Here is a 24,000-nt window from a genome sequence, read left to right on the forward strand (position 1 = left end):
ACAGAGTATGCACTCTAGACAAATACTCTAGACAGAGTATTTGCACTCATCATTAGCAACACAATATGTATTTAAAGATAGAGTAAAAATCAGCGTGCCTCGATGTTCTGTCCCAAAGTCATGCTGTTATTTTTTATTATGCCGTTCTTTAAATTTAGAACAGAAATGTTATGGTTTTTATCAGGTGTCAAAAAATTTAAAAAACTGAATTTTTGGGGTGCCACACCTGGTGACATTCAGGAGTTACTCCTGGTTCTGAGCTCAGAAATTGCTCCTGGCTTTGGGAGACCATATGGGATGCCGGTAATAGAACCCAGGTCCATCCTGGGTCAGCTGCGTGCAAGACAAATGCCCTACGACTGCACTATTGCTCCAGCCCCCCAAAAATAAATTTAATATATCTATTTTTTCACATTATGATCTCTGGTATTTTAAGTTTTGAAAATACACTTATCACTGCTTTTGTCTTCACTCAGCTGTAAACCAGTTGATAAAAAATGGGTCAATTGAATATAGTCTTTTTTTTTTTTGGGGGGGTCACTCTCGGCAGTGCTCAGGGGTTACTCCTGGCTCCATGCTCAGAAATTGCTCCTGGCAGGCACGGGGGACCATATGGGACGCTGGGATTCGAACCGATGACCTCTTGCATGAAAGGCAAACGCCTTACCTCCATGCTATCTCTCCAGCCCCCAATTGAATATAGTCTTGTGTAATTTTTTTGTGTGGTTTTTTTTTTGGGGGGGGGGGTCACACCCGGCAGTGCTCAGGGGTTATTTCTGGCTCCAGGCTCAGAAATTGCTCCTGGCAGGCACAGGAGACCATATGGGGCTCCGGGATTCGAACCGATGACCTCCTGCATGAAAGGCAAACGCCTTACCTCCATGCTATCTCTCCGGCCTCGTCTTGTGTAATTTTTGCCACATAGACTAATATTATCACTCCTTTTTGTGTTGGAAGATGGTTCTTTTTGGGGAGAGAGCACCCGGTGATGGCCAGGTTTTACTCCTGACTTTGAACTCAGGAATCACTTTTGGCAGGCTGGGCATACCATATGGGATGCTGGAAATTGAACCCTGGTCAGCCACATGCAGGGCAGACTCCTACTACTGCTCCTGCCCCCCAAGGCGGATGACTCTTTACTGAAGCAAAGATGAGAAGGAGGTGAGTTAGGTGGATTCCAGGCATAGGTTGGATTTAAGAAATTCAGACATGGGGCCGGAGAGATAGCGCAGCAGTAGGGCATTTGCCTTGCATGCGGCCGACCTGGGAGAGATCCAATTTGATTCCCAGCATCCCATATGGTCCCCCAGCCTGCCAGGGATGTTTTCTGAGTGCAGAGCCAGCGTATCCCCCTAGTGCCACTGGGTGTGACCCAAAAACCAAACAATCAATCAATAAATAAATAAAGTTAAAAAAAAAAAGAAATTCAGTCACATCTCAGCTTTACCTGTGATTAACCTGTAAAGTGGGCCAATCCTATATTGGTCACCAGACATGTTTCATAGTCTTTCAAGTATTCTAAGAACTAAGTTTTATATAAAAGAGTCTTCTCGAGACAGCTGCTTCTTCAGGACAGCAGCTATTCAAGGAGTTTTGTGGGCATGTGATAGTTTATGGAGAAGAACAAGATGTCCTGATATTCATGACTAGATCTTCCACAGTGATTTGATTGCAGGCTGAGGCAGACCTGATGCAGCTAGAAGTAAAGTGGTATCCAGAACTCATGTGACATCTGATGTTGAGGGTGCCCTTTATCCCTTTAGTGATTTCAGGTGTATGAAGGGGAGGTGGGAATTCCAGAGATGGTAAAGGCTAAACTGGGCAGGATATATATAAATTATATATGTAAATTATATATATATATATATCATCCTGGACTAAGGACTAAGGAAAGGGGAATGCTTAAGAAGATGCCCTTGAGCAAGGGTGATAGAACAGTGATAGAACACTTGCTTGCAAACAACTGACCCAGTTTTGCTCTCTGGCACCTCATATGGTCCCACAAATCCTCCAGGAGTAATCCCTGAGCACAGAGCTATAAGTAAGCCCTGAGCACAGCCATCTGTAGTCCAAAAAACTGAAAACTGAAAGATACCTTTGACTCCAGTTTGAAGAACAAGGTTGATAAGTGACCCCTTCAACTGTAGTCTTTGATTTCACGGTTTGAACCCAAGGAAAATCGGGGCTGGAGAGTGCAATTTTTGAAATAATTAATAGATGTCTAAATACTGACTCAATGTGACTAAATATCACCCAAGGGGATGTAGCACCAGGAGAGCTGGTGATCAAGGCAAGTACTGCCAAACACCTGTTCATATCTGCCATCTTGAAGCATTCAAGAGTTAGTCAGTGAAGGTTATGGATGTAAGAAATGTGATTGAAAGAAACAAATAGGGTTCCATATGACAAACAGTCTAAAGTTTTGTGAAAAAATAGAAGGGAGAGAATGCCTCAAGAAGAGTGAGGTCAAAAACCAGGCATGTCAGGGCCCATAGGGTCTAGCCAAATATTGATCTTTCTGAAATCTAAATGTGGTTCTGGTTCAGAAGAACTACTCATCCTTTCTGGTAAACCATTTGGCAGCCTGTACCAAGCCTTTGAAAGTTAATATCCCTTGACCCATTAATTCTACTTCCAGGAAACTACATGAAGTAAAGAGAGCTTAAAATAAAGATTTATGCACAGGGGCTTTCATATTCATGAGACATGACAGTCGATGGAGGGTTTGGGGTAAAGGGGGGGGACACATTTTATTTAGCATCTTTTATAAAAGTTTGATACTAAACAGCATATGGTGTGGGATGTAAAGTTTCATGTTTGAAGTCTAAAAAGGAACATTTAGATTAATCTGTGCTTTGCCCTTAGATTCTCCTCCTCACGACCCTCTCAGAGCTACTTGCTATGATAGGAAAATTAGAGCTACACTAGGAAAAAGAAAGATACACTAGGAAAAAGAGTGAACCTTTGTTGTCCTGGTGTTCAGTGACATCTGTGATATGGCCATGTGTAGGAGACATAACTATTCCATTCCTTACTATGTATTTATTAACTCAGAGATGCTATAAATTACCTACTCTGTTGGCATCATCTTAGAGTTTGAATCACTGTGCATACATGAAATGTATATTCTAGAGCAGTTCTTTTTAAATCTATGGGTGTCTTACAGCCACTGGTAGAGCTTACTAAAAACACAAATCTTGGTGCCCCACTGCCAAACTTTCTGGTTCTGTTTGATTCAACAGAACCTGAGAATTTGCCTTTCTAACGAGTTCCCAGATTATGCACATACCAATAGGATGGGACTACAGTTGGAGAATATCTGGCATAAAGAATAAGTTGGCAAGTACAGTCGGATAAAAAATTAAAGGACTTTTAAGTATTGTGGGAGAAAGGCACATATTAGATGGGTATAAAAGCTTTTCCCAATCTTCTAGCCCTGGAAAGGAGCTGGAATAATGTCTTGTGTCCACCGGCCTTTTCTCTCTGGAGGGAGGACGTTCAGCTCTCTCTAACAGGGGTCTCAAACTCAATTTACCTGGGGGCCGCAGGAGGCAAAGTTGGAGTGATCCTTGAGTGCAAAGTCAGTAGTAAGTCTTGAACATTGAGGGGTGTGACCCAAACAACTAAAACAAAACAAAACAAAAAAAGATTCCTCTAAGGCAGGGCAACAAAATGTTGTACGAAGGGCCGTTTGCGGCCCAAGGGCCGCGAGTTTGAGACCCCTGCCAGGAAACCTAGGCTCAGGAAGGAAAGGGCAAACCAACAATAATCACAGCATTTTCACTTTGCCCTCCATTGGGTATAACTGCATGACCTTCGGAGTAGCTGCAAGGAGGTATAGTTCACCCATTTTACAGATGATGCACTAAGGCACAGAAACCTTTCATGACATGCTATAGTTTTGTTTCTATGCAGAGTCACACAGCAGTTTCTTTAAATGAAGTCTTTCTATATTCAAATCCCTTAACTTGAGATGAGACCAGTCTCTGGCTGAGCTCTTGGTAGGACCAGTTTTTTTTTTTTAAATTTTAAATATTTTGATTGAGGTCATTGTGAATTACAAGTCTTTCACAGTTATATTTCAGATGTTTAGTGATGATGAATTAGGGCCATTCCCACCACCATCGTTGACCCCGCCACCAAAATTCCCAGCATGCATTCCATACCTCCACCCTAATCCCCTAGTGTAACAGGTCTGTTTTGTGTTAAGCTTGTTATAGTTTGGGTCTCTTGATTCTGTTGTTGTTGACTTTGGCTTGGGTATTTAGATATGACCTCTTTTTTTCCCACTCAATGTTTCTGAGACCACTTGGCCCTTGGGTCCCATCTACCTTTTATTTTTTCCTTTTTTCAATTTGTAAAAAGACATAGAAATATGAGACAGAATAAAGTGATTCAAGTTCTATGGAAAAGGAGAGCCCCTATCTACAATATAAGTAAAAGAAGTGATATCTCTAACCTGCCTCTTGTCTAGGACCAGTTTTTTTGGTTTGGTTTGGTTTTGGTTTTTTGGGCTACACTCAGTGACCCTCAGGGGTTACTCCTGGCTATGCACTCAGAAATTGCTCCTGGCTCAGGGGACACCGGGGGATCAAACCGCAGTCCGTAGGACCAGTTTTTTAAGACTTCAATATCCATAGCTGTTTTGTTTGATAGCCATGCTGGTGGTAGCCATAATGGTGCACGACTGGTGTCTATTGCTCCCCTTCCTTGTAGCTGCAGAGGAAAATAGCCAGGCTGGACTGGGAAAGCCTCATTGCTGAGACAGATAGCCCTGTGATTAGTATTTGGGTTACTGCGAAGGGGCACATAGCTCATTTTCTCTAAGTGCTCTGCCTGGAGATTAGAAGTATTCTTTTCTCCAATGTAAAATGTTGAGCAACATCATTTGCGCTTACTTTCATTATAGGTTTTGCATATTTGCAGGCTCATGTTCCAAGTAAAATGTTAAACCAGACTACCTGACTGCCATCCAAAGAAGCTCTTGGCCACATGATTTGGTTTGGTTTGGTGCAGATTGGAGGAGTGCCAGGGTGCCTCCTCAAGCAGGAACCTGAGAAGGTTGTGCTAAAGTGGTTCCGCTCCCCACTCTGCCCAGTTTCCAATGCTGCTGTGGGTCACAGTTGCCCATGTTTTTCAGATTACCTCACTCATTTACCCTTAGCCCTACTAAGACTTAGACAGCACTCCAGAGGCCTGGCCTTAGCATGCCTGCACCTGCTATCAGGGTTAGAAATACTTTGAAGTATACAGAAAAGGTCTCTCATCTATAAACTCATGTGTGCCTGTTATATCTCTAAAGAAATGCATTTTTTTTATCTCTATGCTCACGGGGAAAAAAGCTTTTCTTAGTGACCTGAAGTGATATCAGGTGACCTCATTTCATTGGAGGAAGTCCAGGTTTACCCCCTTTCTCTTTTCACCTGCGTTATTCACTGGTGTCACTATCCCCTTACTCTTGGAAATATTGTGTATTAACAGATATTTTAAAAATAGTTTCTAAAAGGAGATGAATTTGCAAGTTTATACTAAACAAATGAGATGCATTTTCCTTTTACTTGTAAACCTTTGGAGAGTGAATTGACATAGCATTCCAATGGCAGCCATATGCCTACCAAGAGCTAAGTAGAGGTTTGTGGCTACTTGACTGTCAGAGAACATGTATATGCTTTTTATCTTGAGGTATGTCTTCTTAGTGTCATTATTAACAGAATAAACTGTATCCAAATCCTACCTCACTCTGAATCTTGAGTATTCTTGCTTGCTTTATGGTTTGTTTGGGGCTAGGGAGGGACATCCAACAGTCATACCCAGAAGTAATCCGGGCTTATTTCTGACTCTGTGCTCAGGGAGCCATACTCGGGATCATATGCAGTGCCATAGATGGAATTGGGGTTGGTCACATGCAAGGCAAGCACCCTAAATTCCATACTCTCTCTCCAGCCCCTTTCTTTATGATCGTAAAGTCTATAGACCTCCATGTGCTCATCCCAAATAAATCAATGTCCCCTTGCAGAGTCACTGATAAGATTAAGGAAGATGATTTGAATTGGATTTTAGCCCAGTGTCTGGCACATAGTAGATAGCAATGACTCCTGTTGATCTCACAGACTTCTGTTGTCTGAGTCCAGCATAAAGTAGACTTTGGAGACACTGATCTGGGCTTTGGCCACCACTTGCTTCATCTTCTAGAATGTGCAGTGTTGAACTAAAATGACCTTCTGCTTAAGTTAGGTGTGTCCATCCAGGGGGAGGTGCCAAGTTTCTCACTTAGAGAGAAATAGCTCCATGTGGGTGTTTCTAGTGAACTCTTAGCTGACAGCAACTGATCTGTTTGCAGGGTTTGTACACTTTGGGGACTGTGATTCAAATCTGGGTAGCTGTGAGAGCTCTTCTCCAATTTAACTGTCAAGTAACCAGGAGAAACTTTTTTGCTTAATTTGATGAAACTTCTCTTTCACTTTGGACTATTCATTCCATCAGGTACCCGAGTCTCCTTTATAGGAACTGAAAAAGTGAAAGTGCCACAATCTCCAACTGGTAACTCAGGAAGTGAAAAGTTCCTTGTAGCTAAGACTAGACAGAGACTGTATAGATGACATAACGGGGAGGGAGATGTTGGCACTTTGGGGATGGGTGTGGTGTGGGAACATGACACTCCTAAAATAAACCAATGTTACCTCATTCAAAATGAAAAAAATTGGGCCCGGAGAGATAGCACAGCGGTGTTTGCCTTGCAAGCAGCCGATCCAGGACCAAAGGTGTTTGGTTTGAATCCCGGTGTCCCATATGGTCCCCCGTGCCTGCCAGGAGCTATTTCTGAGCAGACAGCCAGGAGTAACCCCTGAGCACTGCCGGGTGTGGCCCAAAAAACAAAAAAAAAAAAATGAAAAAAATTATAATTAAAGTCTCAAAAAATGAGTCAGGGCCAGTGAGATAGTACAGGAATTAAGGTTCTTGCCTTGTACATGGCTGGCCCTGGCTTAATCCCCAGCACCGCATATGGTCTTCTGAGCATCACCAAGAGTAATCTCTGAGGTTAGAAACAGATATGGCTCCAAAATAAAAATGAATTTATAAGTCTGCCCTACCAGGCATGATCTTTGGGTTCTCTAGGCTGTACCTGCACTCAACAGGTCTTTGGAGTGGGTGTTCTATGTCCAGCACCTTTTCTGCCAAAACATTCTCAAAAACAAGAAAGCTCTCTGGGTCCTAAAGAATAATCTGGTAAAGGGGCTGGAGAGATAGCACAGAGGTCAAGCATTTACCTTGAATGAGGCCAACCTGGGAGAGACCCGGTTCAATTTCTGGCATCCCATATGGTCCCCCAGCCTGCCGGGGCAATTTCTGAATGCAGAGCCAAGAGGAACCCCTGAGCGCCGCTGGGTGTGGGCCAGAAACCTATCAACTAATAAATAAATAAGCAAAGTTTAAAAAAGAGAATAATCTGGTAATTAGTGCACAGTTCTCTGGAACCTATATTAGATTGTAACCTGGCAGACAGAAAGTAAAACAAGAAAAACACAAAAAAGTAGCACCAAAACGAACTTCCTCTTTCAAATTGTCTTTGCTCTAGCTCATCCTTATAGAAACTTATTACAAACTCATAAAGACAAAAATAAAAACAAATCTAAAAACTAAGAAATATATGCAGCATTTAATTCTAAGATAAATTGTTCCAAATGATCTATCTTCCTTACCAAATGTTATTTTCACATTAGGAAGATAGGTGACAACAACTCAAACCCAGTAGCCTCACACATACCAACACCCCAACTGGGCCATAGTTAGTGTGTGAACACAGCCTTGAAGATATGGATCTCTAGTAGATGTCACCACCCAATCCACTTCATGTCACATTCTAGCCAGGGAGATGCCATCTTCTACTTTTATGGCGCCATGTTCCCACCTAGTTTCCACCATGTTCCCACCTAGTTGCTGCCATGGGCCCTCACTTGGTAGATTCATGTATAACGAGGTGTGAAGAAGCTGCCCTTGACTCGAATCTCCATTGACTTGCCCCCTTCTATTTCTTTTGCCTCACAGGTCCAGGAGGCTGCAAGTCAGGGCCTGAAATTTGTTGGTGTCATACCTCAATTCCACTGCCTGACCAACAGCACCCAGGATGCTGGAGACTCTGGAAAAGAACGTGGCAGATGCCAGGTGGAGAACCCAGGAACCCCAGATGGACCTCCAATCGACACAGATGGAAACCCAGAGCCCAAACGGGACCCAGGAGGGGAGACACCCTGCATCCAGCAATCCAGCAGGCCCTCCAAAGAAGGGGGTGGGGAGGGAATGAGCAAGCCTTTGGATGGCCCCAACCATGACCAGTCGGAAGTGCTTGAGGAGCCAATCTTAGGAAGTAAGTATATCAGTGTGGCCATCTTTGAGGAAGTCAAGGTAGAGATGCTGTTGTCTGGGTCTACTGTCTATTTTCTTTCTGCAGTCATGACTTCTGAGGAGAGTGGGCCATGTGGAATTGACTTGCCGTGGCTCTGACACATCACATTTGCATCTGATTCTTAACAACAAGCTATTTCCTCTCTCCTGTGTCTGCACTGACCCTGAGTTACTTGTCCTCTCATAGACCAAGTGTCAGTGGACTGAGCACCATAGCAGGATGATAAGTTCATTTCCGGTTCACTTATTCTGCATATCTGCCTAAAGAAGGAAATCAAGAAAGCTAAGGGACTTTGTGTATGGCTGACAGATCAGGGCTTTAGAGAAAACTGTGGACCAAGGAGGGAAATACTCTGAATCCTATTGGAACAGCAGGAGAGCATGCAGTGTAGGTTGAGAATTTCAAATAATGATTCTACAACAATACTCATAACAAGCATGCATCAATATTTCTGGTACCTCACGCCGATGGACCAACAGGCATTTTCTATGACTGATCTCTTTGTTCTCCTGATAAACCTGTGATGTGGATGAGTTCTGCAATCAGAGTCCATTCAGCAGATGAATAAGCTGAGATTTCCAGGTTGGAAATTGGTTATTATGGCCTATGATCCAGGCAGGGCTGACCACCCTCCCATGTGTCTCTTTACTGCTTATTCTTTTCAGCAAATCACTCTCAGAAGCTAATAAACTTCATACAGTTCGTGGAAGTGAGGTCTCTCCTTCTCTTGCCATCCTTTCCTCACTTCCTCTAGCTCCACTTTTTCCCTGAGAGCCAGGTACTTAGACCAGCTTTGCAGCCACTCCTAGCTGTTAGCTGGTGGGACAGGTAGGACTGAGAGGAAGGAGCCCTTGTGCTTAGGAGTCATTCTTTGTTGGCATATCCCTTTGGCAAATGTTAATTATTTACAGATTCTGAAAATCAACCTATGAGGACTAGCATATGCTTTAAGAATAGCTCAGGAACCATGGGAAAGGAATGTTTCTATCTCCATCCAGGAGAATGATAAAAGGAGAATTAATTGTTGCCTCTTACATAATGGGAGCAGTTCATCTTCTCAGTCATCTCTGTAAATCAGTTCCCAGAACTAATCTTGCTAGATTTTTTTTTATTTTTTCTTTTGTTTTTTTCTTTGTATGCTTGTTTTTGGGTCACACCCGGCAGTGCTCAGGGGTTACTCCTGGCTGGGATTCGAACCATTGTCTGTCAAAGATCTGCTGCATGCAAGGCAAATGCCCTACTGCTGTGCTATCTCTCTCTCACTTTTTCTTTTCAGCCAGAATTGGCATTAAAAAAAGGTATGTCACCTTATGGTTTTTTTTTTTAATTTAGAGCCTATAGACTCCTTCTCTTGAATATTCTAGAAATATCTATCTCCTCTGGTTGCTGACTGTATGTACTAAGTCCTGAGAAGAAAGAAGGACCTTTTCTATAAAGTTTCCAGGACTCTAGAATGAGGAAGTTGAGGACAGGTGGGATTCCCCCGAAATAAAGGGGCAGGAGTTGTAGGGAGACAGGTAACACAGTGGTTAAGAAGCCAGACATCATGACTAGAGTGATGGTACAGCAGGCAGGGCAATTTCAATTTCTTTTTTTTTTTTTTTTTGCGCCACACCCAGTGACACTTAGGGATTACTCCTGGCTCTGCACTCAGAAATCTCTCCTGGTGGCTGGCCCAGTGGGGCCCAACTGTGAGAAACTGTGAGTGCTGCCTGTGTGTGTTTGTCTCCTGTCCTGTTTCCTAAGCCTCTTGGGAGTGGGCCAAAAAGGGCCCAGAAAATTCACTCTCCCAGAGGCTCATTCAAGGGGCCGGAATGCCAAGGGACTGCTTCCTAAAGTGAAAACCGGCTATAAACAGTACTTCACAGAAGGCAGGTCCCCTGTTTGTGAAGTCAGGCTGGGAAAATCTACGCCAGCCCAGTGGGGCCTGACTGTGAGAAACTGTGAGTGCTGCCTGTGTGTGTTTGTCCCTGTCCTGTCTCCTGAACCTCTTGGGAGTGGGCTAAAAAGGGCCCAGAAAATTCGCTCTCCCAGAGGCTCCAGAAGAGCACTTAGCTCCACTTCACTACATGGCTGTGCGCTCTTTCTAAGGAAAGAACGCCACTGCAACAAGAAGAAAAAAACACACTAAGAACTGAGCTGGATCACTGAAGCCCAGCATCTCTCCCCGGACTTTCTTCTCTGCTGCGTGCTCAGGCCTAAGATTTGATCCTGTGTGAGGTTTCATCCACGGAGGGCTTCCCTTCCTTGGAGGCAAGTCGACCCACCCAGAAAGGGTGCGTGGCCATGCACATCATTTAGCCAATGAATACCACCACAACACGTAGAAGAACCCACAATACAAGTGTGCTAATGGGGAAACAACACAGGCCAGCATCAGACATAGAAAATGAAGATGACAATTCTGATGACCAGAAAACGGCCAACCAACTAATCAATCTCTCAGATAAGAAGTTTAGACAAGGGGCCGGGCGGTGGCGCTGGAGGTAAGGTGCCTGCCTTATCTGCGCTAGCCTAGGAGACGGACCGCGGTTCGATCCCCCGGCGTCCCATATGGTCCCCCAAGCCAGGAGCGACTTCTGAGCGCATAGCCAGGAGTAACCCCTGAGCGTCACCGGGTGTGGCCCAAAAACCAAAAAAAAAAAAAAAAAAAAAAGAAGAAGTTTAGACAAGAAATATGGAAGATGCCCAAAGAACTCAAAGAAACCATGGATCGAGTTGAACAGAACACTAATAAGAACCAAGAAAATATAAAGACAGAAATCACAAAACTCCAAACTGAAATAACAGGTCAAATAACAGGCCTGAAAAACTCAGTACATGAATTGAATGGCAAAATGGATACGCTCTCCAACAGGCTAACAAGCTGAGAATAGAATTGGTGCTGTGGAAGATGAGATAAATAGCCACTCCATATAGTGGGAGAGATTGGAAAAAAAAATTAAAGTAAAAGAAATCTCTCCTGGCTTGGGGGACCATATGGGATGCCGGGGGATCAAACCAAAGCATGGTTTGTCCTAGGTTAGCACATGCAAAACAGACACCCTACTGCTTGCGCCACTGCTCTGGCCCCAGGTATGGCAATTTCTTTACATGAGGCAGACCCTTGTTTGATCCCTGGTACCATATGTCCCCCAAATTACTCTAAGAGTGATCTCTCAGCTCAACCAGGAATAAGCCCTGAGAGTCACCCAATGCCAGAAATAAATAAATAAAAAGAATCCAAACCCAAAAACTGGACAACTAGTACAGAGGTTAAGGTGCTTGCCTTGCCTGTGGCTGACCCCATTTAATTCCCAGAACTGCATATGATTCCCTGAGTGCAGAGGCAAAGTAAGCCCTGTATATTGCTGAGTGTGACCAAACCACCACTCCCCAAAATAAAAGTCAGCCACCTTTAGTCAGCTCTGTCAGGAGATCCTACAGTCCCTCATTTTCTCCCCTATAACCTAGCACTGTAGCCAAGGTTTTTGGTGGAAGGTTAAATGAAAGGCATATTCAAAACACTCCTTAATTCCCTTTAATTCATAAGTGCTCCTGCCCCACTACTGACCTCCTCTTCCAGGAAGCCTAGCTTTGGGAAAGGGGGTGGTAAAGCAAGAAGTTCCCCTGGGATGGGTACCTTTTCTTCAAGACACCTTCCAGACTTCTTAGCTTCTGTGGAGGGACCCCAGGCAAACTCATTGGGGTCTACTCTCATTCATAAACCTTACCCTGCTATGTACTTCTCCCTCATTCCCCTTCCACTCCTGAAACCAAAATATAGAAATCACTCAGCACCCTAGTGTCTTGGCCTATGACCTATTTTCTCAAGTGTCTTTCTATTCTGAAAAGCCAGATCCTTGGGACAAGCATGCAAATATGTGAGTCTGGGGTGATGACCCACAGTGGAGAGTGTTGAATTGCGCCTCACATGTTTTGGGGTGGGTAGCAGCTCTCCCTGTTCTGTCCATGACAAAGGGTTCCTCACTGTGCTGAGGAGCTGGCCCCAGAAGGTTCCCTACCTCCAGGAAACCCATGTCTGTCTTTCCCCAACTCACATGCTTTTGGGCCTCACTAATGCTCTTGGCAGGGAGTGAAAATGACAGCTGAACCCAAGGCCACCTCAGAGTGTGTTGTTACCCTGTGTTGTCTGGATCATGCCTCACACAGCTTTGTGACCAACTGAGACTGAAACTGGGGTGCTAGGCCCCAGTGTCTGGTCTGAATGTCCCTTCCTCACCCTCCACTGTTGTCTGGTTCCCTGAGGTGAGACGGCCATCTGGGACCCTATCCCCAAGGGTCAAAACCCTTGGCTAACCCCAGCTGCACTCCTATCTTGTTCTGGGCGGGTCTAGTGGTTTCCTTCCCTGGGAAGTCCAGGCTCTTGTCACCTACCCCTCCCCCCAGTCCCTGTCAACTTCCCCTCCCCATTGCCTGCTCAACTCAGCTCAGGCTCTCTTGGGCACCCTAAGGAGAGTGAAGTGTTTTTCCGTCTCTTTCTGCCAGGTGGGTTTAAATAGGCAATCACAGCAAGACAATTAAAAAGAATCCGAAGGGATCCCCCTTGCCTCCTCCTCCCATGGATTTCCTTTAAAAGGGAAATCTAGGCTGTGATGCCCCCCACACCCAGGCTGCTAGTCTCTCCTGCCCCCTCCTGGGAGCTCAGAGGGTCACCCTCGTGCCCTCCTAAGCTCCTGAGGTCTGTCTGTGGTCTAGTGGCTGGAGTCTTCTCTTGCTACCTGGCTCCCCCAGGCCCATCCAGCCATTCTCTTCTTGCTCCTTGACTTTGGTTTTCTGGTCCAGGGGAAGCTCCTGCTGCTTGATGGGAAGCTGTTCAGAGAACACTTGGTAGGAATTGGTAGGAATGCCAGGGTCGCCCCCTGGCAGTGCCCTCCAGCATACCTCTGGCATGATCATCCTCTCCCCACATCTTGTGCATGTGCCATTTCTTTCTTTGGGGGTGGGGGTTGGGCCACATCCGGTGATGCTCAGGGGTTACTCCTGGCTATGTACTCAGAAATCACTCCTTACTTGGGGGACCATATGGGATGCTGGGGGATTGAAACGTGGTCCATCCTAGGTAAGAGAAACATGAAGGCCTGTAGGTCATCTTCACACTAATCCATCTCTTGACCATCTCTCTTATGGTATCTCTGAGAGGTTTCCCTACCCTTACCTGCTCCACCTGAAGCTGAGTGCTGCAGTGTATCTGTATCTCTGAGAGGACTACCAGGCCGGTGTTCGGTGGTACTCTCAGCAGGAGAGGAGGTGCCCTCCTCTGGCCTCTCCATCTTGTGTCCTTTTCCCTCAAGGGTGAGTCTCTGCCCCTCTCCATAGAGAATTCTACCCCAGCTGAATTCTTGAATTCTTCCAAGCCCTCCATCTGCCTCCCTCTGCCTAGCCTTTTCCACTCAGGCCATTAACAGCTGCTATCGAGCGCCCACCCGTGCTCACAGCTCTGCTTCTCCGTGGCCTGATGAAACGAGCGCTTTTTGGGTTTAGCAAATAGCCTGGGGTTTGGAGTTGGAAAGGCACTTGGCTTTGCCACTTAGCAGCTTGATATCTGGGGGAACCACTTAAGGCTTCTGGGCATTGAACTAATGGGTCCCTCTGGTGGATTTTGGGAGTGATCCATGAGCAGCTGTGGGGGTAGGAGGCCTCAGAATGGCAGGCTGCTGCCAGCCACCCCATTACCTCCTTGAAGGCGGAGCTGAAGCAGCAGTGGCTATGCTTTGTCCTGACCCCATGCCGGCCAAAAGCTGCCCTGTGGCTGATGGCAGCTTGGAGGAGCCTCCTCCCAGATTCAGGCTTCTCTATTCTTTCTGCTCACCATGACATCCCAGCCCAGCCTTCAGAATGGGAACTTTCATCTTTTATTTGTGTTTGGCTGCTGGTGGTAATGGCGGTACTCAGGAGCCAGGCCACACAATGTAGTGCACAGGGTAGTACAGACAGTGCCTACAATCAACGAGCTGGGCTCTATGCATGTGCTCTGCTACTGGAACCATATATCCGGCCCATGACGCCCCAGGCCCTCCCTGCCAAGCTTGATGGCCAACTCTGACATCCACTGACAGTCCCACCCCCATTGAGTTTTAGTAGTCCTGTGCTGTGAATCAGACTGTGACTTCTTCCTTCTCATCCTGGGATCCCAGGCCTAGTCAAGGCCATTGGGCCACACTGAAAACTTCTATCCTGTGTGAAGTGCCACTACTCTATGGACTCTGAACTGGTCACCTGTCACCTGCCTCCTGCTCTGGGGAGCTTTGCACCTCCTTTTGCTCTGCTTACTTTCAGTTTTTATCTGGCTTGGGTAAGTCAGCAGACCTAGATGCTGCTTCTGCCAGATAATGGCCTTCCTAGACAAGGGGGGGTCCTCAATGGTCAAAGAAGAGCCCTCCATCAGGAGAAAAGAGAAAGATGATGAGATGGTAGAGGCAGAAATGGAAATACAAGATCCACAAGCCTGTGCAGCTGTGTACCATAGGTGCTCGGATCATGCCATTCTTCAGCCCTTCTCAGGACATTTTAGATCGGGGAATAATACCTCAACCTTGCCTCTTGAACTTTCTGCTCCACGTCTGGAAAAAGCCTCTCAGGGTAATGACAGAGTCAGCAGAGCATTGAGAGAATCTCAATCTCAGCACTCCCAGAGCTGCTTTCTGGGCATATTGGTGTTTGTGGAGCCTGTGTGAGAACCAGGACAGTGGGCAGTGGGAGCTTACAGGAACAAACCATTGCTCCTGGCTAGTTTCCAAGTTCATGGACAGGCCCATGAGTGTGGAAACAGGATAACAGAGATTGTGCGTCTGCAGTCAGGCTTCTGCCCATGTCTCAGTGGAGGTCCTTGTTTCCAGCAGTGTCTCCCCTTTCTTACTATGCCAGTTTGGTCTGTCTACCTCTGGGTGGTCCAGTTGAGGAGGGACAGGTGATGGCCTTGTCTTGCCCCAGTCCACCCAACCTTCTTGGTTCTTAGTTTTTTACCTTATTCCCTTTCTATTTCATACTGCTTTTGGGTGTGGGTGTATTTTTGCCTGGGCCTCAGAGTGGGGAATCATAGCTAGTGTTGTCATGTGTTTCTCAAACTTGAGCTGGTCATTTCTCAGTTCAGCACACATACTGTCTTTAGGCTGGGATCTTTTCCTTCTGCATCTGGTTCATCTGTGGTAGATGTGGTGGCCAGGGTTCTGTCTGGCTCTCTTTCTTGGGGTCACCTAAGGACATTTCTCCTAGTCAGGTATTTGATGGAATGGGGATATGTCTATAGGTCGGAGTCCTTAGGAATGGTTTTAATTCCTGAAAATGGCAAACCTGAGTTATTTATCTCTTTGTGGACCAACCTGTGATCACTATAGTATGTTTCTTATAGGGTGAGCCCATTGCCATGGTGGTAAACTGCTCAAGAATTCATACGTCACTGCCTTTCCTCTCTTCGCTGTTCTCATTAATACTCCTGCCCAAATAAACCACTTGTACCCCCAATTCCCAGGGCCTGCTTTTAAAGAAATTCGAAGGCTGTCATGGACTACAGACCATTTCTAATCCTCTTGTCTTTAGTAACTCTGCTTTTATAGGAACCCCACACACCAAGACAATGAAAACACCCAATCATCCTAGTTCACCTCCTGGCATTCCCCTTTATTTCCCTGACTGAACTCCAATTCCTTGCTTGATTCTTTATCTGCATAACTTCAGTTCTGAAGTTTTTCCTTCTAAATCATGAAATTCTGCACTGATTGTCATTTCTGTAGGCCAAGAATTGATTTCTCAGATGCAAGTATTTATTGACTAGAGATAGCTTCCTGGTCAGACTAGGGTCCTGAGAAGCATTGTTTGATGAAAGTAGGTTTTATCTTCAGAAGACCTGGTAAGGATGGGCACATTTCTCTCTCTTTGGATCTTTCCAGTGAATGCCTTGAAATGGCTTCCCCATTATCTAAACTCCCACTTGTGATAGCATTGAGCCTGGCACTACTGCTCAGAGATTTCTGCTGATGCTTGCTCAGTTTTTCTTTGTCCCTGAATACAATAATTGTGTGGGTTAATTTTAGCCAAGATGTGGATGAACATATTTGGTGTTGATATGTCTCATCATTCCCTTCTGTTTATGGCCCAATGGTCATTGTTTCTCTTATGGTTATGACCAAGAGGCAGAGTTTCCTTTTTCACTGCATTTATTTAAATAAAGAAAAGCCAGTCTGTTTAGAAAAGTCATAATTCAGCTGGTATTTAAATACTGCCAGAAATTGTGAAATCCTGAAAAATGGGACGCAGCCCCCTGGAGCATGGGTCGAGGCCAGGTGTCAGGCATTGTTTATGACCTTTCAAATATTTCTTTGAAAGAAAGGTGGAGCTTTTCTTCTTATCCAAATAGATCTTTTTTGGAAACCAAAGTGTATTCTTGACAGGGCTGTGTAAGCAAAACTGTTGAAGCTGGGTGAACTCTTGATTGCTTGCCTCAATGAGGAACACAAAAATAGACCTTCGGACTTAGATTGTAATTCCAGGTATTTGCTCCCGGAGGCAGCTGCTGCTCGCTCATGGCTGGCAGCACGTACAACTGGCAAGGGTGGGATGGTGCAGGTAGTGAGTATTGATTGTTGAGACACTGAGCTATAAATGCAGCCCTGTAAAACCCAGTGCCTGCCTGACTATTGAAGTATCTGACCACTCCAGGCAGAAACCCATGTTTATGGGAACACATTTATATCAATGATGTATTTTTGATGCACTTGAATATATAATATGTGGTCAGCCCCAGGATACATCACCCCTGTTTATAAATAGAGCTCAGGATATACAAGTTTTCCCAGAGTCATAGTGGTATTGGGGAGGGGGGGTGTGGTGGGAATTCCAAAGCAGTGCTCAGGAAGTCTGAGTGATTCTCAGCCAAATCAGGTCATCCATTCAGTGCAAGAATCTGCAAATGGAATTTTGCTTAGACCCTGCAGTGCTTGGGGTATTCAGGCTACTTGGCTGTGTATGGGACCTTCAATGTTGCACCCAGCAGTGCTCAGGAGATATGTCATGCTAGGAATCAAACCTGGGTCAGGCAGATGCTAGACTTGTGTCCTAAACACTATACTATGTCCTATGGTCCATCTGTGGATTGACTATATTTATATTATATAGGTAGTCTACATTATATTTTGAAAAACTAACTCTGGGCCCAGTGGGTCTGCTTTTGTTTCCCAATGACATTCTTATATAAATTCTTAGAAATGAGTACCAGGTCCTTCTCTCAGATAATTATTAGTTGAACTAATCTCAGGTCACAGCTATTTCTCATAAGCCAGATCAAAAATGGAAGTCACCTCACTCAAGGCTCAACCCTTGAGAGACATGGCACCCAATTTCACTTTCAAGGCCCCCAAATGTTGTTCTTAGAATGGCCTGTGATGAAGCTGATGGAACAGACAGTACCTTGGATGTCTTGTGCTTTCTTGAAACATGGCAGGGGCAGTGCACCTCACCCAGCTCACTGTTGCCCCTCTTTTTCTCCCACCCTGTTTACAAATCCCAACAGAGATGGAGATCTACACCCTGTTCAACAAACCGAAGAGCCACCAGAAGTGCCGCCAATACTATCCTGTCACCATCCCGCTACGGGTCTCCAGAAATGGCCAGACAGTGAGTGGTCTGGATGCCAACTGGTTGGAGCACATGAGCGACCACTTCCGGAAAGGCGGCGTGTTGGTGAACTCTATCTTCTATCTGGGAACAGTCAATGGTAGGTTGGGGTCGAGTTCAGTGGAAGCAATCTTGGTGATCCCTGTTTCTCCCACTTGTCATCTTAACCCATATTTTGAGCATTTCTCTTTCAGCACAAAAGCTTCACAACAAAAGACAGGCTGTATTTGCTTTCTTATCCACATATCTTGAGGAATTTTTTCATAAGGCCCATAACCTAGGTTCACACTAGCCAGGTAGCTTCCAAAGTCACAAAGGAAGGGTCTGTATGGTGGGGGGACTATTCTGTTTCATTGGATAGTGGTCCCCATTTTTGTTGCTTTTAAAGGCTTTTAGAGAGATGCTTCCCTGGGTTAGTTAATTACCCCCTGGGATCATGCCTCTCAGAAAGTGCAAATTGTTTATAGACACTATTACAGTTTGAAGTCGCAGTAGCAGCACCTTGGAATTAACAGCAGAGAAGTGAATTGAACAGCCTGCTTTCTATAAACTCCACCAGGACACACACTGTTTCTGGGTCTCGGGGCTCCCCAGGACTCCCTCCCCAATTATGGGTTATCTTTTAGGCTCGCTCCCCTGGCATAGTGCTGGCAGTTGGAAGGCAGAACATCTCTCCAAAGTGGGTAAGAGTTCCAAGAAAGCACTCTGGGTTCACACAGAGTCAGTCACAGGCCATGTGCAAGCTGAGAAGAGTAGAGAGTAGAGCCAACATGCCAGCATGTGTGGCTCCAGAGGACTGCCAGCTGTAGGATTCCTAAATAAGTGCAACACCAAACTTGCTGATCCCAGCAAGACCTGGCAGGGGGCATCAACAGTCTCCTGTCTTGATGATTAAGCAATTTTCTCCACAAATTGGCAGAGCAGAAACAGCATTTGTATACTTCTTCCTTTGCTATGGATACTTAAGAGACAGAGGTCTTTGTGCTACAGGTCCCTAAACTCACCTTCTCCTGTGCATTGGACCCTAATAAAGTACCAGTCTTAGTTTTAGGTACAAGTTCTTCCGATGACCTAAGTGTAACACATGGCGATGTGTTCATTGAGTGGCAACTGGCACATGGGAGAGGGCCATGGACTTTGATGGAACGGATGAATGACAAGGCAGGTGACTGGTAGAGGTCATCATAGGGCAGCACTTTCCAGTAGTATTTTCTATAGTTAGGGAGACATTCTCTGTCTCTGCTATCTAATTTGGAAAACAGCAGCCAGCCCAGGTACTGAATTCTGGAAAAGTGGTTAGTGTGACTGATGATTGTATTTTTTTTTCTATTTTGTTAGTTTTTGGGCCACACCTGGTAACACTCAGGGGTTACTCCTGGCTACGTACTCAGAAATTGCTCTTGGCTTGAAGGACCATATGGAAGGCAGGGAATCAAACCCAGGTTCATCCTGGGTCAGCCATGTGCAAAGGAAACGCCCTACTGCTGTGCTATTGCTCTGGCCCCAAAATATTTATAATTTTTATAAAATTACAAGGTGGCTAATGGTATGATGCAGTTCTTGAGTTTCGCGACTCTGGTTTCCTGAAGAGTCAGTGCCATTCCTGTGATAAGGACATTTGGCTTCCCACTCCCCAGAGATCTCCCTGTAGTATCCACAAAGTTCCTAGAAATTGGGATGGCTGTGGTTTGGTTTGAGATGCAACCCCAGTGGCAATGTATCCTTGACCCGATTGATATGGCCTTGAGCAACTGTAGAATTAAATAATTAATGATGGAGCTGGATAGTGATGGGACGAATGGAGGGACCTTTCTCTGCCATCCCAGGCCACGTGGCTCCACAACCCCCATTCAGCTGGCTGGTCCCAGGTTTAGGTGAACAGCGGAATCAGACTCATCCAGAGACAGGCATCAGGAAGTATCAGTTTTATTCATACCCTATCCATCACACGTGTGGTCAATCTCAACCATTTATGCATGCTATCCTTAGCTTGCCCTGCGTCTTAACTTGTCCGGCCTTGTCTTTTCCTCATACCTTTCCATGCTGGCAAAAGGGGCAAAAGCCCTAATCCTCTCTGGTCAAAGCCTTATCTACCCTTTCCAAGACCCCACCCAGGAAATGGGCGGGGTCTTGCAGGTAAAGTTACAGGTCATATCCTCCAAAGACTCCTCCCATAAATGGGAGGGACTTGCAGGTAGTTATCAAAAACCGGGGTGCAGTTACAAGCAACTGCTTTAGGAGGGTCCCACTGCCTTCAGGGGTGCCTACTACCTGCCTGAGATTGTAGCCACATGGCTGCTTTGAGCTCTTTCTGGTGGTCAGGGAGCAACTCATGGACTGCATGGCTTTTCTCTCTCCCTGCGGAAAGGATATGTAGTTGTCTCATCTATTTTTTTTTAATTGAGAACTATCCTAATTTGGAGAGGTGAGTGACAGTTTTGGGGTGCTTAGGGTTGTTTCTGATACTGTGCTCAGGAGTCATTCCTGATTAAGACTCTCCAGCTTTAGGACACCTGAGTGGGTAGGGCATTTGCCTTGCATGCTGCCAACCTGGATGAAATAAATCCCTGGCATACCATATGGTCTCCCAAGTACTATCAGGAATAACCCCTGAGCAAAGAGCCTGGTGTAATCCTGAGCACCACCAGATGTGACCATAAAATAAAAACAAAAGACTCTCCAGCTCCAACTGTTTTTCAAATCTTTACTGCCTCATGAGGACATAGAGCTTATCCTCACATTTTGCAGCTGTCCTGGCCTCTGGACGCCCCCACAAGCTCCTGGGTTAGGTTGCTCATGGCCTTGGGGATAAGGGACACCTAGTAAAGACACTGCTGGTAGTTTTGCATTATGGCTGTGAGCACTGACACGGGAACCATGACCATTGCAAGGGTTTCAGAGTGGTCTTGTATCAGAGTAGCAGGGAGGTTGTGAAGAAGGCAGGGGCTGGAGGAAGGAGATGCTTTAGTGCTGAGTGGTGAAGCCCTCCAAAGGGAGGGGAGCCGGAGTCCCCCTGCGGGAATGGAAGAGTTTGAGATGGGGAGTTTGAGGTTGGAGGGGCCCATAGAAATTCTGGTGAGAGAAGGTCAGAACCTGTGTTTCTAGAGAGTGGGAGAGGTCAATAGGGATCTTCTGCTGTGACAGCAGGAAAGTATCCATCTGAAGGCCCAGATGGTTCTCACCAAAGGCTGCCAGACTGCCTTTGTCCTAGTCCTGCACTCTTTCTTCTTTTGGCTCCCTATTCTCTCTCTCTCTCTCTCTCTCTCTCTCTCTCTCTCTCTCTCTCTCTCTCTCTCTCTCTCTCTCCCTGCTCCTTTCCCTTCCCTTTCTCTCTCTCCATCTCACTCTCTTCTTCCTCACCTCCTCCCCACCCTTCCTTCCTCCCCACTTTCCTCTCCCCAACCTAATCACACCTCCCCATTTCCCTCTATCTCCCATGTCCCCCTTTCCATTTCCCCCTCTTCTTTCCCCACTTTCCTCTCTCCATTACCCTACCTATCACCCTCTCTCATCTTAGAGTTCGTCTCGTCACCTTTATCCGCCATATTCCTATGTCTTCAACCCCTTTAGAAAGGATCATGGCATCAAGTGTTGGACCAATAGCCCAGCTGCATTGCCCTTTATCCTCATATCGCTCACTCAGAGAGAGTTTTGCTGCCCTGAGTCCCTTTCTGCACAGTGCCCTGTCCTTGGCATTCCTTCTGTGGCATGCACCTTATGTAATTTCTTCAGTCTCTGCTCCCTGTAAATTGGAATTGAGTTCTGAGGCCTTGGTTGAACAAGCATTTGCGACAAGAGTACATTGAGTCCCACATGATGGATCACCTGGAGATACGGGCTGCCTAGATGCCCTTCCATTCTTCATCAGTCTTTGTGTATTTGGAGGGAGGATGGACCATACTCATGCAAGTCCAGTGCTCTCTCTGGCCCTGCTTTTCTCCTCCAAAAAGTCGCTTCTTCACACTCACACTCTCTTCTCCTTCCCCCAGCTCAATCCAAATGTTGACACAGATAGACCTTCAGGCTCTGGGATGGCCTCAGAACCCATGGTCAGGAGGTGCCGAAAAAAATTTCTGGGTGATGCCCATTAGTGCTGGTGCTGAAGCTAATCGGGGGTTGTGAATCAGCAGGAGCCTACAGCTTTGGTGAAGGTGAAGAGGAGGGAGAAAGAGGAAGCACGGCGGCTCTAGGACGATCAGACCTCGTACCTATAGGTCTGAATTCTATTTCAGAGCAGCCAGGGTTTGCTGTGAGGTCGATTTTGAATTGATTTTTTTAGTCAGTGAGATTTCAGAAACCTTTTACTGTTGTCCATGATTGCACAACCTTCACATTCATGCGGTGACCCCATCAGGAGTCGCGACCCCCAGTTACAGAAGGTAGGTACGTGAGGATTGGCTGGTTCACATTGGGGATGCAGGAAGGATGCCAGGCCTGCACATCCTCCTGGAGATAAGAATTGGCTTGCTCACTCCTGTCCTGGCATCAGCAGATTCGTGGCAGTTTGACTGAGAAGCAAGACAGTACTGGCGCCCAGGATTTCTCAAACAATGACTCCCATGGTGGCAAGTGTGTGACATTTTAGTACCATGCTTGCCCTTATGGTCATGCCAGTGGTATGTGCTGATTCTGGAACCAAGATGGTGCTAAGGGCACCTTGCAGCATATACTGGGAAGAGAGCCCTGACCTCAGAGGCAAGAACATCAGTTAGGCTATCTCCCTCAGTGTAGACAGCCGAGTTCAATTTAACATGCTAAAATAAAAAGGAGAAAGGGCCAGTGCACCAGTACAAGGAATAGAGTGCTTGCCGTGTAAAAAGCCAATACAGCTTCAATCTTCCACACCCCAGATGGTTCCAAGAGCCCCCCCTAAAAATGACTCCTGAGTGTAGGCAGAGCCAGGAGTAAGCCCTGAGCATCACTGGGTATGACATAAAGCAAAAGAAAACTGAGAAAAATGGGCCAGAGATCCAGTACAAAGGATAAGGTGCTTGCTTTGTATGCAGCCAACCCAGGTTCAGTCCCTGCTCCTGTACTACTAGGACTGATTCCTGAGTACAGAGCCCAGAGTGATCCCTGAGCATAGATCCTGGAGTGATCCCTGAGTATAGAACCCAGAGTGATTCCTAAGTACAGACTCCAGACTATAGAACCAGGAATATGTCCTTAGTACAACCAGATGTGGCCCATCTCTCCTCCCCTTGATTAAAAGAGATCTTATGGGGCCAGAGCAATAACACAGCAGTAGGGTATTTGACTTGCATGCAGCCAACCCAGGACCGACAGTGGTTCAATTCCCGGCGTCCCATATGGTCCCCAGAGCCTACCAGGAGCGATTTCTGAGCACAGAGCCAAGAGTAACCCCTGAGCACTGCCAGAATTGACCCAAAAACCAAAAGAGAGAGATAACTTAATGTTTTGTTTTAATCCCACAAAATTAAGCCCTGCACTGAGCACCTGTCCACTTCAGAAGCACTGTGCACACATCAGGTTAGACTTGTTTGTCCAGCACTGGAGACATCCTGAAGCTCCGATCGTTCCACAGAGCTTTAATGTCTCAGAGGCCACAGAGGAAGAGCACTTGCCTCACAGAATTTCTCTCTTGGGAAAATCGGGTAAATCTCCTTTCCCACATCCTTCTTGTAAATCATGAACTGGGGATGGTAAGGTGGCCTTTTACCCAAAGGCCAGCATCAAATATTTATATACTTACCAGGGCAAATGGCTTTGGGTGCACAGTAGGGAAGCAGCTTTTCTTTCATAAAAAATGCAGCGATAATAGAGTGTTTCCCAGTGATAGAGCCCGACTTAACCTTTCTACATCCGGCGCCTTCATGATGGGCCTATTTATACCCAACCCAGCGCACATCACCACTAGGCTGCACCATGGAGGGAAATGAGATGGGAGTGGACGAGGCCGTCAAAACAAGGGGCTTGGTAAAAGCCCAGCTGTCTGCTCTCTGTGCTTCATTGACTTTTTTGCT

The 24,000-nt window shown here is 46.0% G+C and overlaps 1 protein-coding gene across 1 annotated transcript in view; it reads left to right on the forward strand.

Annotated features, from left to right (window-relative positions):
* The window catches only part of RFTN1 (raftlin, lipid raft linker 1), a 200,297-nt gene that overhangs the window by 142,568 nt on the left and 33,729 nt on the right, over nucleotides 1-24,000 (forward strand). Inside the window, exons 5-6 of the mRNA XM_049766141.1 lie at nucleotides 8,047-8,365; nucleotides 17,913-18,116. Of these exons, the coding sequence (XP_049622098.1) occupies nucleotides 8,047-8,365; nucleotides 17,913-18,116 (523 nt within the window). The remainder of the gene's footprint in view (nucleotides 1-8,046; nucleotides 8,366-17,912; nucleotides 18,117-24,000) is intronic.

Source organism: Suncus etruscus, chromosome 20, assembly GCF_024139225.1.
Source record: "Suncus etruscus isolate mSunEtr1 chromosome 20, mSunEtr1.pri.cur, whole genome shotgun sequence".
In the NCBI taxonomy this organism is placed as follows: Eukaryota; Metazoa; Chordata; class Mammalia; order Eulipotyphla; family Soricidae; genus Suncus; species Suncus etruscus.